At 33.9% G+C, this 19,464-nt stretch overlaps 1 protein-coding gene across 1 annotated transcript; it reads left to right on the plus strand.

Annotated features, from left to right (window-relative positions):
- Nucleotides 1–15,855: 15,855 nt before the first annotated feature.
- Nucleotides 15,856–16,407, plus strand: LOC149552683 (uncharacterized). The gene has a single exon (XM_089790227.1). The coding sequence runs from the start codon at nt 15,856–15,858 to the stop codon at nt 16,405–16,407; it is 552 nt and encodes a 183-aa protein (XP_089646353.1).
- Nucleotides 16,408–19,464: the final 3,057 nt, after the last annotated feature.

A 19,464-nucleotide genomic window follows, 5' to 3' on the forward strand; every position in this document is an offset into this window, starting at 1 on the left:
ACAATATGCCTATGCAAATGGGGTCAAGATTTAGAGCATTTTTACAAAACATTGAGACCTAAATGTGCTAGCTTTTCCTTGTCCTTTTATGACACTGCAAAGACAGCACACACCCCTACAAGAAATGATGATAAGTTTAACATACACAACCCGAAAATGAAATCCATATGGAGAGTAATATGGATTGTAAACCAATTGTATCAAAAGAACTTGTTCTTGAATAATTGCCCAATATGCATCCAAGGCAGAAAGGAAATTAGAGAGTTGTCTTACTATGCCAATGTGAATATTTAACAAATTAGTAGAAGAAGACCAATTACTAAAAATTTATGGATGAGATCATTGTAGAATATGGTATAGGTACATAGGAGACATGGTATATGTTACAAAAATTGCCAATAGTTCTTTGTAGTTGTTCATTTATGACTGCAAATATTAAGAGAAAAATACTTCGTCACTTAAGAAGAAATCCACATGAAAATGCATTGCCAATGAATTATCTACACTCCTACATACAATGATTGCTAAGATGGAATTGGGGACACTATTTGAATCTTGTAGATCCTTTTCATTTTTGTCAAATTCCAAAGGTTCCAAGTAGAAATCTAAGAAACAAAAGACAATTATCAATGCCTCTCCTCAATTCTATGTTATACCTAATGAGGATTCAAAATAATTTAACACAATTCTTTAGAGTGAGATACTTCTTTACAAGCATTTTTGGACGATTTGTATAGATATTGCTGTCTACTCTCTACTCTCTACGATATCCCTGATCAACTTCCTCTTCTCTTTACCTTGCCTCCTAGTTGCTACCTCTTCACCCTGTCCATCATTTGTGAGGCCATCAGATTCACGAGCTCTAGTAGAGCTGCAGACAAGGAGGGTTTTCAGGCCGAGCTCCTCAAGCTCGGCGTCCCTGTCCTAGTTTCCTTTCTTCCTATGCTCTTCAATAGTGTTGTTTGCATCGGTTTCCCCAACTCATGGTTGAGGCACATCATATATCCGATTCTTAAGACTAGCTCAACTTTGGATCCAGGTAACTGCTGCAAAACTACCATGATTGGGCACATCTTTGCTAAGCTCTATGCTACAACTTTGAATGTTATTCTTTCTAGCACTTTGATAGGAGAGCGTGCAAAGCCAAGGGTCAAGCTGGTTTTTGGGCTGATTACCAAACCATGGACCATATTTTGATGTTGCGGGCCATCATCGAGGAGGCTCGTCATCGCTCTGAGAAAGTCTATTGTTGCTTCGTGGACTTACATAAAGCCTTTGATACCGTCTCATGGGTTGCCCTTTTCTAGAGACTAAGAGACATCGATATTTTTGGAGATTTTGTTGACTACCACTATGAGACTATATGAGAGTGTCACTGGTAGGTTCAAGTCGCTAGAGAGTTTCTCAGCCCCTATTTAGAGCACTATTGGGGTGAAACAAAGCTGCCCTCTTTCCCTACCTTGTTTTGTATTTATATTGATGAGTTGGAGACCTTCCTTAGAGACTCCTCACTCCATGTGGATGGTTGCTACCTGCATCAAGTCTTGATATCTATTCTCTTGTTTCTTGATGACATGATCCTTCTGGCCTCCTCTCTAGAGTCTCTTCAGAGACTTCTCGATGGCTTGGCCTCCTTTTGTGACCTTCGTCAGTTCTTAGTGAACCTGAGAAAGACTTAGGTTATGATCTTCAACTACTTGAAGACCTCTCATACTTCTACTTCCAAGGTCATGAAATCAAGATCACCACATCATGTGTACCTTGGGGTCAAGTTCTCTAGACCTCGCTTTTGTTTGAGACTCGTCATCCAGCCTAGGGTTAATAAAGGTATGGGCTCCCTTGCCATGCTTGAGAGATAGTGCTTCAGACACCACTTCTAGGACACTTCGTCCAAGTTGTCCCTCCTAGACTCCTTGGTCCGACCAATGGTTCTTTATGGTTCGATGGATTGGGGATCCACTCTCCTTGATTCTGATTGGGCTTCCATCGAGCGTGTCTAGACCATATTTCTTTGGCATATTATCAGATATCATCGGCTCACCCCCCACAATATTGTTTTGGCCAAGTTCGGTGCCCATCCCTTTAGATTGGTTGCCATTTTTGACCTGACTTGGTTTCTTCATCGTCTTCGTGGTTTTGTTGATTCTGTGGGTGACTTGTGTAGATACTCTTACTTGGCTTATTTCTCCTCCGTCATTGTGGTGGATTTTGATTCGACCTCCTGGACCTATTGTTGGTTCATGCAGGCTTCGTCTTTGTTGAGCTCAATTGAAATTGATACTGACCACCTCCCTCCCTTTCAGTTCTCTCTCAATGCTCCTGCCCACCTCCTCCCCTCACAACAGGAGTTGAACCAGCATGTCAGACTTGACATTTATAGACAATATATCACCATGACTTGGTGTAATCCTAGTGGTGGGTTACGCCTGAAGATGGCCTTTTATGCCGAACACTTTCTGGTTATCAGAGACGGTATCATTGTGCCTCTTAGCTACTTGTGTTGATGTTGGTGTCATGCCTTTTCATCTCTCTGGACTCCTTCAAGGTTCGCTCCCACTAGCTTCGGATTTAGACATATCTCCACATGGACAAAGAGGACCAAACTTGTCACTTGTGTACCTTGGGCACGACCGAGACGAAGATCCATTTCATTTTTCACTATCCTACCTACTACGAGATTTGTGGGAGATTCTATTGCTTATTTAGGGAGTGCAACTCCCTCGTGGCCTTCTTCACGGGCCAAAGATACCTTAAACTATACCTCAGAGAGGGTATGCAACTTTGCGACCACACCTTGCAACTTTTATTCCCTCAAAGAGTGACCTCAGTTCAACTTATCACTGCTTTCTTCTCTCCCCTGTCTCTAGCATGTGGGACAAAGCGACCTTCTAGTGCCACTGTGGCCAGTCATTCTAGATCAGTGAGACCTTGTAGTTGTTATACTCATCAGCAAACCCTCCCAACTTTTCTCGGTGGCAATTTAGGGAACCTTTTTGCCCTAGTCTGTACACTTCAATGTTTGGCTATTTTTTACCGAGGAAGGACCCTTAGTCCTTGCCTCATTCTTGTACTCCTTGCTTCTTCTTGTATCTCTTGTTTTTCCTATTTGTTTTCTTTCCTTGGCATTGTTTGGTGCTCTAGCAACCAGTGGTCTTTTATCTTGTACACTTTTCAGTCCCATAGATCCTTGTGGTCTCTTGTTGGACATTAATAAATTTATCTTATCTTATTTTATCTAACTAAAGAGAACATTCTTAAAAATTGGATGCAAATGTAACACTTATAAATACCATGAATAACATATTGATCACCTCAATCATATAGAGGTTAGTTCCATGTAGAGGCTAATGACCTTGATAATGTGGATGGTATGTGGAGATCACACCCACTATCTTCCAAACAACTAACACTTACCATTGTCAAAGAACATTATACTAATTGTTCCTACAAGAATCCCTTACACATGATCATACAAGGAACACCAAGTACATACAAATATTACATTATACATTGCATCAAACACACACTTTAGATTTTAACATAAAAAACATAAAGCCCACTTTTTGTTTTTGCTCCTCTAGGAATTGTTGTGTTCAACATACATGCTTCAACTATACATACTTCCCTTAAGATCCAATACAAAAAATGTAATCATTAAAATAAACTATATTTCTTGAATTTATATGAAAACTTATGATTTGTTTCTTTCTTTTCATCTCATTTTTCAAATGCAAATAGTAGGCTAAAAAATGAACCTTTCTAGCTTTTAGACAGGGGATAATAAAATGTATTAACTTTATATCTTCCTTGACAAGTATTCTTCATATTTTATAATATTATATCCTTCTTTTTTATCCATTAGTATTATACCCTTATCTTATTCTTCTTCTTATCTCTTCCTTATGAAGAACAACATTTATATTTTGATATTGATCATCCTTATCTTTCTTTGCTATTCGAGATGCATAATGAATGCTAGTATATTCCTTATAAACATTCCATATTTTATCTATTATTAGATAGAGATATATTTCTTTTAGTGCAATATATTTATGTTACATACATAAATCCAAACACTAATACTAATGATTACCACCTACAATGAGAAATTATTTTATGTAAAGGACAAAGAACAATGTTAGCACAAACATGTGTGGAGCCAAACATTATTGGTCAATGGATCTCTTAGTGAAGTACTACATATTGTGTACACAATTAGCACTAAACCCCTAGATTAATCTCTCTACATGGTTGTTACGTTCAATAATTACTGGCGCACCTTGGAACCAAAATATCCCATAAAAATTAATACCTATTAAATCCTTATCCCTAAGGAACCATAGGTAGATACTAATATCCATGGCATGAAAAATCAATATACATAAATCATAGGGGCTAACACTTCCCAAAGCAACAATTTGTATATGTAGAATAGAAAGACAATGATTAACTTTTATAGCCATAGCAAGAGTTAAAATAATGTACGACCTTCGTATACAACCACTATTCTCCTTTGATTGATATTCATGAATGAAAAATAATCCATTCACAATTATCAAGAAAAGTCTCAACTCCACCAACTCTCAATAAAGCGAGGACAAGTATGCATTGCACTTTTCCCTTTTGTACTACATCTCCCCCCTTTGTATGTTGTATATACTATTAAATAAAACTGTATATATATTTTTAGTATATTTGTTACCTTTTAGATATGACTATTCATAAAATCCTTATACATTACATATAACTTATAATTACTCACATTGTATTCCTATGGGCGTACCTCTTATCGACTGCAAGTGCTAGTTATTAATAGTGTTTCTTTCTCTATATTTGAGTCTTCTATTTATGATTTAAATATTTATTTAATTTCTTTCAAGCAAGTTTATTGTAACTTTTTTTTAAAGTCTAGGTTTTAATCTAATTTGAGTTCATTTAAATTAAAATTATTCAACTATTAAATAATTATTTTTAAAAAAATTAGCTTAAGATATTTTAATTTTTTTAAAAAATATCAAAGTTTCAATTATGTTATAAGAGTAAAATGCGATCTTATTATTGATAAATTTATTTTTAATTTCACTTTTTATCTTTTAAATATTTTTTATTGGTAAAAGAATATTTTTAAATAATTAATATTCTCTTTTATCTTTAAAATATTTGTAAATTTCAAGATAACTACAAAATAAGTTTAAGTGTGGAGTTTTATATCTAATGACAAAATTCCAAAATTCATGTCAATTTTAATTTAGTTTATGATTTTTCTTATCTTTTATCTACTTTATTTACATTTAAAAAAAATAAATTTAATTTATTTATTATTATTATATATCATTCTTTTATGATTTTTATCTTATTAGAAGATTAGACTCATTAGAACATCACATTAACTATTTTATTTATTGCTTTCAAATTTTTTAAACTATTTTTGATATTGTTAGTATTTAACATATTATTTATTTATTTAATGTCACACACACACACACACTCGATAAGCAAAATGTGCATTACATTCAATTTTTGAACTATTTTATATATTGTTTATATTTTGAACAATTTAATTTTCTTTGGCACTCATAATATATTGTTTTCTTGATCTGATATAGTGGTCATACAACTCATCTCACTCCTATAAAGGTTATTATCTAGGTACTTTGAATGGATCCATTTTGTTTTAATAATAATTTGAACTGTTATTTTAATAAAATAATTTCTTATATTGTATTGTATTTCTGTATGATTATATATTTGAATTTGAATTATGAAATTGACAGTATACATGATATAAATTTCAATTATATTTATTGGTTAGATATACAATAGACTTGCACTGCAATGAAAATAACTTCATCGTAGAAATATCAGATATAGAAGGCACCGTAAATGGACCATCTCCACCAAGCCCTACCATTTCCATAGCTTCAGAAGGCTACGTAAAAAAATGCATTGAAAATGTAATGAAAAATATTTGTGGCCATTTCATAGAGATGGTAAATCATATTGATAACCTAGCACTATGTATACATGTGTTGATGCTATTGATGTCAACATATCCAAAGAAATGACAAGCTTCATACAAAAAGTAGCTTGCAAACTAGGAAACTTTGAAGTATTTATGACAAAGATGTTTATGATAAGCAATATGATTAAGAGAAATCTTAAATTTTATGCGATGATTTCTTACGTTGCTTGAATGAGTAGATACTATAATGTTGCTCTTTGACTTTATGTTGTTGCAAAAACCTCAAATAAATGAACTCTTGAATTTTTGTGTACCACCTAATCTATGTAAATATATATATATTTATATTATTATTCACTATTTGTGCATGAGTATTATAAAATCAATATAAAAGTAAATGTCTCATTGATAAGTAAACATCTATTGGAAAATAAAAACACAATACTAAAAGAAATAAATAAATTACTTAGTCATGATTTATATAAGAGAATACGTTTAGTCCCTTATTATCAACCATATCAACCATATTGAAATCTACTTTCTTTGGTGTCACTAAATTTTTCCAATATCAACTGTGGGTCACCCAAAATGAAATTTTGAATCAACGAAGCAACGAAGACTATATTTAAGAGAATGCTAAATAGAATATTGTAGACAAAGAAGAGAAAAACTAACAAGTGATTAGATAGAAGAACCAAGAGGAACGTGCAATAAAGCTAATAGAGAATGATATGCTAAAAAAAAGGTAAATCTAACTGTAAAACTTTTTGAAGTTGAGAATAAAGAGGGAACAAGTCTGTAGACAAATGTTCATCAAAGGACACCTGAACAAACCTCTAATTCTCAAGGACAAAAAAGACAAGAGACTCATCCCCAATGAAGTGAGATAACCTATTCTCACCTAAATGGAGATATGGAGTTGAATGATGTAGATGAAAATTCAATCCCAATACACTGTGTTCCAGAAACACCTTAACATGGAAATTCATTACAAATGAATGTATATGTTGAGTGTGGTGTGGAGAAAATGGAAAATTCTAATGATTTAGTTAAGTTTGATTTGAAAAGATTGTAAATGCAAATTAAAATTCAACTAGATACTTTTAGAACCCTAAAGATGTGCTATGTTTGTCAAGAATCTTATATTGGAATCAAAGTATCACAAAGTTATGAAGGTCCTATATGCAATAGATGCAAGCAAGAAAGAGGAATTCATAGGTTTTCATCTTCAAATAATATGGATCTTGGACCACAACTAGAGGATATTTCAAAATTGCCAAAGTAGAGGAAATGTTGATTGCACATGTAAGCCCAAAACTATGAGTGATCCACGCAATAGGTGGTCAATATAAATACAAATGGAAAGCCATAAATTTTCCTCAAAATGTACAACAAGTTTAAAAAATTATACCACACAATACAAAATTTGCCTATTATTATTTGAAGAAGGAATCAACATCACACAAATTATAATTTTGTAGCCAATAGAGATTGTGTCTAAAAAGAACTCAAATATATATATATGTTATTATTGATGAAAATGCTCTCAACGACCTACCAAGGAATAAAGATGAAAATATTTTCTATAGATTAAATATAGTGCAAATGAAATTTGATTCCGATACTAATGAAATCACATATGTTGGTCCTACTTTGGAGATTGGTGAAGACAATACAATAGACAACGCTACATCAATGGATTCAAAACCACTAAATACTGAAAGAGAAATTAAATTAATTCAATTGAGGGTTATAATCATGATGCAAAACCAACAACATTGATTGAGTGGCTTGGTATTGTTGTTCTCCTATCAATTCGGATGCAGGAGCATCATGCATCACAATGAGTATGTAATGTTAAGATTCCTAGACATGGCATTTCCAACACTATTTTATGATAGAAGATGTGATTGGTTAGAACCACAAATAAGGCGTGTGCATCTACATGAATTTCTGAAATGTCTGTTATGCTATAGGGATAATAGGTATGGTAAACATCCACTGTTTAGATATTTTATGATGAACATCGTAATGGGACACCAAAAACAAAATCCATCTCCAATATTTGTGAAAATAAATATCCAAAATATGCACATCACTATCAATTAGTTATGTGAGCATATGGAAATGATGCAACAATTTGATTTAGCTGATAAGTTGATGTAGTTTGGAACAACATAAAGGGGAACAAGGTCATATTGGACTAAGTGTTGTGTTGAATTGACATACATGCTTCACCAAATTGACACTCAAACAATATTTTTCACCTTAAGTGTAGAAGATATGTATTGACCTTATCTACATGCTCTCATGCCAGAAAAATGCCCAAATAATGCATGGGAAGCTCAAAATTGGCTTAAACAAAATGTTATTAGCCATCTTCTTATAGTTTCACATTACATGCATTTAAGACACACAATATTTACAAAATAGATCCTATAAAATGGAATGGATGTCAAGGATTCTTGGTGTAGGTATGAGTGGTAAAATATAGGTTCTTTGCACGTGCATGGAATTTTATGGATCAGTGGTGTTCCCAATATGGACAATAATGATTGGTCAAATGAGGAGGAACGAAGAGCTGTTGAATAATATTTTCATTGCACTATAAATATATGGAATCCTAGAGAAGATCCACATCAAAGAAATATATAGGTGACTTCATAATTTTGTCTAAAATATCTCATTATTATATGACATATATTTTAAAGTATATAGATATAATGAACATATATCAAATATCTTAATTTTAATCATAGGCATTCCAAAATTTTAGTTAACATCCATGTCTCAAAAATAAAACACAACTTTTTGAGATGGATATCGGCCACAACTATGAAGAACTACTAAATTGTATTAAGCATCACATAGTTCGTAGAGAGGGCACATGGCTACACAAAAATATAAGGAAATATGGGTTGTAGGTAATTATTACACTAATTAATATTTGTATATCACATTCTAATATTTACTTAATGAAATAATAAATCATTCATCTTCTTATACTACTTTTAGATATCATGCTCATTGACCATTGAATCAAGTATTGGATCTAAATTATATGAAGACATATAAATAGGTGATAAAAAGTTTGAGTCAACAAGAAATGATGATAGAATGAATGTAGATTATCATCACATACTGCAATTATAAAGAGAAAATATAGACTGGAAACATATTTTTTCCAAACATGTAGCAATAAAATACATAGCAAAGTATGCATCAAAAGTTGAGAAAATCTCTAAAACATACCATCAAATGTTGATGCATCTTTCAAACTTGGAAAAATTTGATAATTTAGCTTCATGTGCATATAGAAGGCTTCTAACAAAAATTGTGATAGAAAGGGACATTTGAGCTCAAGAAACTTATGACATGTTGTTAGAACTTCCACTCATGGGGAGTAGTAGAAGATTTGTTAATCTAAATGTCTCACATGAAGTGTTCAAATTTCTAACTATGAATAAGGAGGAGAACAATGATGAACAAACAAAATCTCATTGATGGATAAAAACAAAGGCCTCTTTGTATGGAAGGTGTCACATTAATTGATGTGGCCAAATCATGGATATATAATTCTAAAAGAGAAAAAGACAACAAAAGGGAGCCAAGGGAAAGAGCAACTATAGTCAGAGTATTTATGAGGTTTGCATCCATTCCTCCACTTGGTTCAAAAATATGGGCAGAGTTCTATTTTTTATAGTTATTACTATACAAGCCATTTCATGACATAGAAAGGGGCATTGATGTAGATATTGAATCCATAATAGAAAAGTGAGACTCATTCAATTATAATGCTTGGCATATGCAAAGAGAAACAATTATAGAGGAAGATAAAAATAATAATGGTTTATAAATTGAAGAAGATGAAGCTATTGCGAGTAGTACAATAGAGCACAAATGTGAAATCATGTCTAGACTTCACAACAGTAAAATATGTAAATTTCATAAATAGATATATTAGGAAGAAGATACATTGATAACAATAGAAATTGGTATAATGAATATCAAGTTGAAGAGTACACAATGGGAGCAATTGATTTTATTAAAAATACGAAAGAATATGGATGTCTCATATATAACGATAACCCACAATACATGAACTATAGAATCCTTAGAAATAAATAGCAAAAGGCAATGAACATAATTATGAAACACTACTATAGAAATAAAATTAGAAGCCCAATGTTCATGATAATTCAAGGAACAAAAAAACATGAAATTCATATATGATTGGTGCCATTAGCGGAACCCTTCAAAATCTAATTGTGCTAGGTCCTTGCCCCCTTCTTTTACTAGCAACGACAAGAGTTGCAACATTTAATATTGGGGCTTTTATAATTCATTCAAAACTAAGAATACCAATAAGAGATTTTTTAGAACTAGAAGGAGCACATCTTACAAGTTTCCAAGGTGAAATGACACATATCAAATATATCTTGATTGATGAAATGAGATTTATTGGTTAGAGTATGGTGGAAGACATAGATTCTCAATTAGGGAAAATATTTCCATAGAGTTCAAACTAAAGATTTGCAAGTATATTTTCACTTTTATTAATACACGTTGCCATATTATGTCATTTTTACTACAATATATACCTCATAAGCACAATAAAAATACTGTACAAATTTTAATATTTATTTGCTAATTTCTTTTAGGTATATCTATGAATTTTGTTGGATACTTGTGTCAATTGCCCCCAGTGAATTAAAAACCCACATATGATAGAAAAAGATGAACAAAGTTCTTGTGGGAAGAATTGAAAATTGTGGTAACTTAAGATGAAAAATTTAAGCAAGAAGGGGAAACATCAAGCAACAAAGATTTCGTCAACTTCTAACAAATCTTAGAGATGCTAACCCACAAATTGATGACTGGAAATTGCTTATGATGAGAACTCCCATCAATTTAAATGCTATAAAAAATGACGAGTTTTGAAACTATGTCCATTTTTTCTCCATAAATGGCAATGTTTATAATCATAACAAGATAGTGTTACATTCATTAAAGCATCTTGTAGACAGAGCGTTGCAATGAAAGTGGGAAGTTTGAATACAATAGAAGATTATTAAAATAGAGAGCTTGATATTGAATTAATTAGCAAAAAATTCAAGGGTGATGTTGACTTCAAATATTTGGGTAGAGACAGGTCTTGTAAATGGAGCATTGAGGTATATTCAAAAGATTGTCGACAAACCAGAAAGTGAACCACTTGACCACCAACACATGTTATGGTTGAATTTGATAATTATTTTGGAATATTTTTTAAGATCATCACCCAAATATAGTCCCAATAATACCAATACAAAGGGGTAGAAAACTGCAATTACCATTAAGATTGAGATGGGCATTGACCATTTATAAATCTCAGGGACTAACTCTCTCAAAACCTACAATTGATATAGGTCTGAGAGAGAGAGAGAGAGAGAGAGAGAGAGAGAGAGAGAGAGAGAGAGAGAGAGAGAGAGAGAGAGAGAGAGAGAGAGAGAACAAGTTTGACATTTGTGTCTATATCTCATGTGAAATCTCTAGAAAATCTTTGAATAGCACCACCATTCACATATGACCGTTATGAGAAAATGAAAAATGACATACAACTTTCAAAAAGAAATGTTGAGGAAAATAGACTTAAATATTTAGAAGAATATTGAGGTGTTAATTTTTTGTTTAAATTTGCTTCAATTACAATATTTTGATCCATTATATGAGTTAAAATTACAAACACTTTAAAATGCTTGCATCAATAGAAACTTGCACATATCTATCTATCTATCTATTTAGCTACCTACCTACCTACCTACCTACCTACCTATCTATCTATCTATCTATCTATCTATCTCTATAACTAAAAACTAAAATTTGAATCTATACTATTTATTTTGAAGTTTAATCTCTTAAATCATATATATTAACATTCATTTGTTTTTATAAAATTCTCACATAAAATTTCAATCCTTGGATCCATCGAAAAATGAATCTAAAATTATTGATGCAAGTCCAAACACCTCAGTCAACTCTACTTCATTTTATGAAAAATGTATTGATAAGTGTACAAGATCAATTTTACAGTATTGCTCTTTGTCAAGATATTGAAAACATTTCCTTATCCATTAAGTATGTTGATGAGCTGGAAATAATAAAAATGAAAGATGTTGCACACAAGGTTAAGGAAACATATACAAAAGTGGTTACTTTCCCAAGTTTTATAGAAGAAGTATATCACGAACACTTGCATAATAAAGGTCATAATACCATTCTAATAACCAAAGAATATGTAATGTATTTGCACCATTACAATGAAGTATTCTCTATGTAATTTTGATGTTTTTTCAAAACTTGAAAAAAATTGTTATTTAACCATTTATAAACTTCTAAGTTATGATATAGATTACATGGTTTGGACTATGATTCGTTATGGTTTATGATATATATGGTAATGCTTATAGAGATTTTCCAGCTATTTTGAATCAAATCAATTCATATGGTTAACATGAGCCTCAGGGAGTATTGCTACCATGTGGAACCTGTACTCTATGATTGGATTTGAGTTATGGAAAGACAAAAAAATTCTAATAACTGAGTTCCAAACTTGTAATCAAAGATGGAGGATTATCAATATCTATGCTTCTAATAATAAGATAGGGAGAAAAGAAACCTATGGAAAGCTAGAAAGGATAATGGATACTATGAAGGAAAAATAGATAATGTGTATGGGAGATTTTAATACCCCCCTCTACCACACAGAAAAGTTAGGTGGAGATAGAGACTGCCCTGAAAGTTTTCAAGATCTTCATGATTTTATGGGAAAAATAGATTTAATAGATGTAAACTTGAGAGGGAACCCATTCACCTGTACTAATAATAGAAAAATAAGTGATCTCATTCAAGTAAAAGAATGGATAGACTGATGGTGATGGGGAACTGGAACAGGTTGAGTGATTCCTTTCTGGAGAACCTCAAAAGAACTATTTCTGACCATTCCCTTTTAATCTTCCATTGGGAGGATGGTATAAAAGGAGGTCTGAAACCTTTCAGGTATGAAATAATGTGGGAATCCCACCTAGAATTCAAAGATCAAATCCAAGAATGGTGGAACATAAGGATAGACGCTACTGCAATGTACAGACTAACTCAAAAATTAGATAATATAAGGAGAAATGTTAAGGGCTGGGCTAAGAGTTCCTTTGGAGATTTTTTCAAAGTCAAAAGAGAAGTGGAGGAGAAACTTAAAAAATTGCAAGGGGAGATTGCTGAGGGTAATAATTTGGAAGAAGCTATAGAAGAAGAAGAAGAGTACAGAAAAAAATGGAAGGACATCATTTTGAGAGAGGAAATATTTTGGAAGCAAAGATCAAGAGTTCAATGGTTAATTGAAGGTGATAGGAACACTACCTTTTTCCACAAGTCGGCCTCGAACCATAAAAGAAGAAACATGATCAATAGGTTGGAAGGAGAAGGGGGAAGAGAATATAAGGACTAGGAGGAGATGGGAAGACATGTTGTGGAGTAATTTTGCAAGGCTTATAAAAAGGAAAATAGAATAGGCAATCAGGTAATAAGAAGAAGTTTGATAAACACGATCCCGCAAGTGCTAGGAGAAGTAGAAAATAATAGCATTATAGGAAACATCACAGAGGAGGAAGTGAAATGGGTAGTGTTTTCTATGAAAGCTTACAAGGCCCCAAGACCTGATGGTTTCCCCCCAGCATTTTTCCAACAACTCTAGGAGGTTATTAAAAATGAGATGATTTGGGCAACCAAGGATTTCTTTAAAATATGGAAGATGCTAAAAAGGATAAATAAGACTTTTATTGCTTTGGTCCCTAAGACTCTGATACCCACGAGTCTCCTTGACTTTAGACTTATAAGCCTTTGTAGCACAATCTATAAGGTTTTTGCCAAAGTAATGGTCAAAAGGATTAAGCCCTTCCTAGCGAACATTATAGGAACACCACAAAAGGGGTTTGTGTCGGGGCGACAAATCCTAGATGCTGTGATAACCACTCACGAGATCATACATTCAATGGAGAGAAATAAAATACTTGGTATGGCATTCAAACTAGATATCTCTAAGGCATATGATGAGGTAAGATGGGACTTCGTTTATGATGTTCTTGAAAGAGTTGGGTTTAATGAAAAGGTCATAAACCTTATTAGGCTGATGGTAAGTACTATCCAGTATGTTTTCCTACTAAATGACTCTCCTTGGGGTAAATTTGAATTGGGGAGAGGTTAAGGCAAGGAGACCCACTATCTCCCTACCTCTTCATTATGGTGGCAGAGGTGTTGGGAAGATCATTTTCCAAACTAGTGAATACAGGTTGTGTTAAAGGTATTAAACCTGCCATTGCTGCTGAAATTGAAGTCTTACAACAATTTGTTGATGACTCTTTTCTTTTTGGAGAATCCTCTATCATGGAAGCCAGAGCATGGAAGAGTATCCTTACAAACTATGAAGACAACTCAGGTTAGTAAATAAATTACTCTAAAAGTAAACTTTATTTTTTTAACATTGATGCTTTTATGCAGAGGAAGATTAGGAACATTTTAGGCTGTCAATCGGCTAACTTCCTGAATACTTATCTTGATTTACCTTTAACCACCAAGGAGGTAACAAATGACTTCTGGAATACCATTGTTAAAAGAATCCAAAAGAAGCTAGCAAGATGGAAAGGGAATATCCTCAGTAATGCCAAAAAACTATAGCTACTCTTTGTGGCTCTCTAGGGAATTCCAATTTACTTTCTATCCCTTTTGAAAATAAACCAAAACATGGCCGACAAAATTGAGAGGATATAGAGGAATTTTCTTTGGTCTGGAATGGAGGAAAAGAACAAATTAAATCTTGTCAAATGGGAGGATGCTTGCAAACCAAAGGAGAGGGGGGGTTTAGGAGTGAGAAGACTGAGAGATTTGAATAGAGCCCTTCTTGCTAAAATTAGGGAGGTTTGGAGAAAACAACACAGATTGGAGCAATATCATGAAAGTTAAATACCTATCTAACTCCTTATTTACTCAAAATCTTTTTAATAATGATCTCTTGGGAGGATCCAAAATATGGATGAATATTGTCAACAACAGAGGTATACTGAGGGAAAGGGTGACGTGGATTACAGGCAGTGGGTAAAACATCAGGTTCTAGGAGGATAATTGGATGTGGGGGAAACCGCTGGTTTACAACAAATTTAGAAGACTAATGGAAACTTTGAAGGCAAAGGTTGGGCTGAGAGTGGCAGATTATATTGAACCTAGAAGGAAGTGGAAGAAATTATGAAAGGATACATGTCCTCAGGAGGATATTCAACTACTTAAAGAACTTGAGGAGTTGATGGAAGCTCAAAGACTCCCAATTCTAATACAAGAGGATAAAGTGGGGTGGGATATAACTTCTAGTGGCCATTATACTATCAAATATGCTTACAAACTTCTCTTTTGTAAAGACCTTTGTCCCACAACATGGCGTAAAGTCTGGATTAGTAATCTTCTGCCCAAAATTAATTTCTTCTGGTGGATTGTTCAACATGGTAAGATACTATCGTTGGACAATCTAGAAAAAAGAGGTTTTTTTATCACACATAATGTTATCTCTATAAAGAAAAAGAGGAGAGTGTCTCTCACCTTTTCCTTGAATGCCTATATACTCCAAAGATCTGGTCACTAGTGTGGGAAAAATTTGGACTATGTTGGGTGCTGAAGAAAAATTTGAGTCAATTTGTGGAAAACTGGGATTGTCCCTTTTATCACCCCAAGCTGGTATTCCTATGGAGAATTTTCCCACCATACATTTTCTAGCACATATGGAAGGAAAGAAACAATAGAATCTTTCGGGAAGAGGAAAGGCCTGTGGAGGTAGTTATGGGAATTATGGAGAAACTGCTAAAAGAAATATAATGATTACCAAATGTAAGACACCGAAGGAAGAACCAGGAAGGAAAGAATGCCAAATAGCGGAAAGATGGGGTAACCAGTATAACTTTAATCATTTTGATAACTCTAAAACAATAAAGAGACAACAAACAAGATGGAAACCACCAACAATAACACAACTTAGATTAAACTTTTATGGTGGTGCAAGAGAGGGTGTTGGGGCTGCTAGTGGAGTGCCGAGGAATGGAAATGGTGAAGTGTTGCTAGTCTATTTTGGGAAGGTTGGTGGAGGGAGTAATAACATGGCTGAAGTGATGGCTCTACTTTGGGGCCTACAATTGATTAATGATATGCAAATAAAGGAAATACATATAGAAGGTGATTCTAAATTAATAATTGATATGGAGAAGGGAGTCTCTCAACCAGGATGGAATATCCAAAATATTATCACGGATATTAGACATATCCTAAATGGGATGGAAAAAGTTCAGTTACAACACATATGCAGGGAAGGCAATATGGTGGCAGATGTTGCTACTTCCATGGGGTTTGAGTTAAAAGAAATGACATGCTAGAGAATTATGGATATCCTTAAGGAGGAAATCAAGGTCCTAATTTGCAAGGAAAGGGGGGGGGGCAAAAATTGAGCATGGCTAAACAAATAAAGGTCAGTGCCAAATTTGGCAATATCATATCTAGGAAGGAAAAGCTTACTAAATTTAATAAGAAGTATAAAGGAAAGATGATGAGACACCATCATACAGGTTGGATAATAAATAGACACAATTTGAGGCAAGAGTTACTTTGCAATTATAGTAACATAATGCAAAATTTTAAACATTTTCTTTTTGAAAGTATGAAAAATATCATTGTAGATACTGTTAGATATTTCAAGGGTGTTAGAGTTATGATATAAAGTACACATGGATCCCATAATGAAAAGGTATGGGATTTTGAAGTGCCTCAAAATCATGCTTGTAGGATGTTTAAAGGCCCTAGAGTTATTATTTTCAACATCGCAGTGTTGTTATTGATTAAAAATATCCCCATTGTCAGCAATCTTGAGGGTAAGAAGGTTCAGATGCAAATTACTAAGGTTGAGGGGTCAGGAATTAGCAAAGAAGAAATGGGTGGAGATTTGAATTGATTAGAGCCAACAAAGATAGAAAATTTTAAGGATAGGATGGTGACTTGGTTCTTGTTAAAAGGAGGATTTCTTCCTTATATGCAGGCAATGGTGGGTTACGATGAAAATTGTGTTCTTCAATTTGTGAATGGGTGGAATAATCGTAGATTTACCATAAATGGTATCACGTTCCAAGTAAATGAGGAGGTTATTGTGATGGCCACTAGTTTGTCTCTAAAAGGGAAAAAATGGAAGGTTAGGAAAATGGCAAACGAGGCTAGCATGAATAGCTTTTTTGCTAAGGATGGAGAACCTATTCGCTATAAGGGAGGCATCTGGAGGGATAAGCTACAGGCTCCTTGGGATGATGTCTATGTGGTGATCATGAAGTACCTCATGCTCGAAGGCAAGTTTGGAGTCTATTATTATTATCACTTCCCTCTCCTGAACCATTTTAGAAATAGAGACTTTATTTCTATTTCGTTCTTTCTGATACATTCCCTTGAGGACACGATAAGTGATGTTAGGGAGAAGAGAAGTAAGGGTAATAATTTCACTATCATTCACCATGGTATGATTTTTAGACTTTACAAGTTTCATCTTGCCCTTTGTCCCCCTAGGGTTATTGTTGTTGATAATCAACGCCACCACCAAAATCCCCCTCTGAGTACCAACACTAGAACTAGAATCCACACCCCGCACCTTCCCCTAGTAGGGATAATAAGAAAAAGAAAAACCCAGACCTGGCAATTAAACAAAAGGGTAGTAAAAAAATCAAAATTGAAAAGCCAGTGGAGGTGGACATTGGGGATTCATAGGAGGAGAAGGGAGGAAATGGTAGGAGAAGGTCAAGAAGGTTAGCTAAAACACAAGCAAGGTATAAAAAAAAGGCAAATAGATTTAGGGTCGAGGAGGCAGAAGAGGAGAATTCTAAGAACAATGAAAGAGAGTTGGAGGAGGAGAAACATCCTGAATCCAAGAGAGAAAAGGGGAATGAGGACAAATAAAAAAGTGAAAACTTTGTTGATAACACCCGGGTGTCAATACCACTGAGACTACTCGTGTGTCAGCTAGTTTTACCTTGTAGTCTATTACCTTCTATGAGGACAGCAATAAAGTGGATACCTCCCCTATTGCCATCTCCTCCTCGGCAAAGGAAAAAACCAATGTTTTTACTAACCCTCAGGTTTTGTAGGATGAGAACCAACCATTGAAAAAGACTAAGGAGCCGCATAAGAAGGTAGAAAAAGGAAATGAGAAAGAGGGGGAACAGAATGAGAAGAATGCATAGATGGAGAAAAAGGTCAAGTCTATAGAGGATGGATTTTACTCCTCTAAATTTTCCTTGAAGGTAACCCATGCTGCTACTACTACCCTCCAATTATTGGTGCAGGAGAAGGACGAGATGGGGTTGGACATGGAGGACAACAAGCTCCTATATAAGTTTCTTGCTGAGGATTGGGCTAGGGTGCTCCTCGCTAGGAAAGGAAAAGATAAGGATGAGAAATAATGTGGTGGTCTGTAGGGGTTTTTAGCCCTAGTTGTTTATTTGTTTTTGCAGCTACTTGGTTTTCTGGTCTATAACTTATTCTTAGACTTGGGTTGGCTTGTTTATGCCAACAATTTTATATTCTGAACTTTAATAGTATGGTTAGTACTATAATCTTTAGAATTAGTATAGCTGATACTCTGGTAGTTGTAAATGATCATGTGTTGTTTTTGGGTTGGGTTGGTTTGTTTATGCCAACAGTTTATGTTTTGAACAATCATAGTATGTTTAGTACTATAGTTTTAGAATTAGTATAGATGAGTCTATGTTAGTTGTGTTTATTCATGTGTTTTTTTTTGGTTGCTAGTTGTTGTTCTCTGTAGTAGTGACTTCCATCTGCTTGTTTTTGCTTGCAGTGTTTTGGTTGTAAGTGTTGGTGTAAATACGTATTTACTATTTACACTTTACTTAAGTTTACTTAGGTTAATGCATTATTTTATTATATTACATTATTTTATTTTATTGCATTATTTTATTATTTATTTAGTGAGACACTTAGGAGTTTACATACTTATATGAGTTGTCATGTTGAAAGCACAGAAGTAAGCAACTCTAATTCAACACATGGTGTCTACAACACTGGAGTTTGCTTAATTAACTGAGTTGTCATGTAGACAACACAGTTATTTGCAATCCTATTTTAGCACATAGTGTCTATAACATTATTTTGCATGCTACACCTTTGTAGGCTTATCCTCTCATCATCGCACTTACTCTTGTGCTTAATGGAGGATAACCCACACTTGGTGGACATGTACCTGGTTGTATGACTTATCATGTTGTTGGTTCCTATGCATTCTAGAGGCCTTTATATATAGGCACTCCTAGTGTACTTTCACATTCAATCGAATACATATTGATATTCTGATCATACTCTTTTTGGTCTACTGTTGTGCTTGTGCTTGAGTTCTTTGATCTTGGGTGAATTTTTCCCTAAGGCAAATTCTTACATGGTAT

This window comes from Cupressus sempervirens, chromosome 6 (assembly GCF_028749045.1).
Source record: "Cupressus sempervirens isolate cs-2001-9-10 chromosome 6, ASM2874904v1, whole genome shotgun sequence".
In the NCBI taxonomy this organism is placed as follows: Eukaryota; Viridiplantae; Streptophyta; class Pinopsida; order Cupressales; family Cupressaceae; genus Cupressus; species Cupressus sempervirens.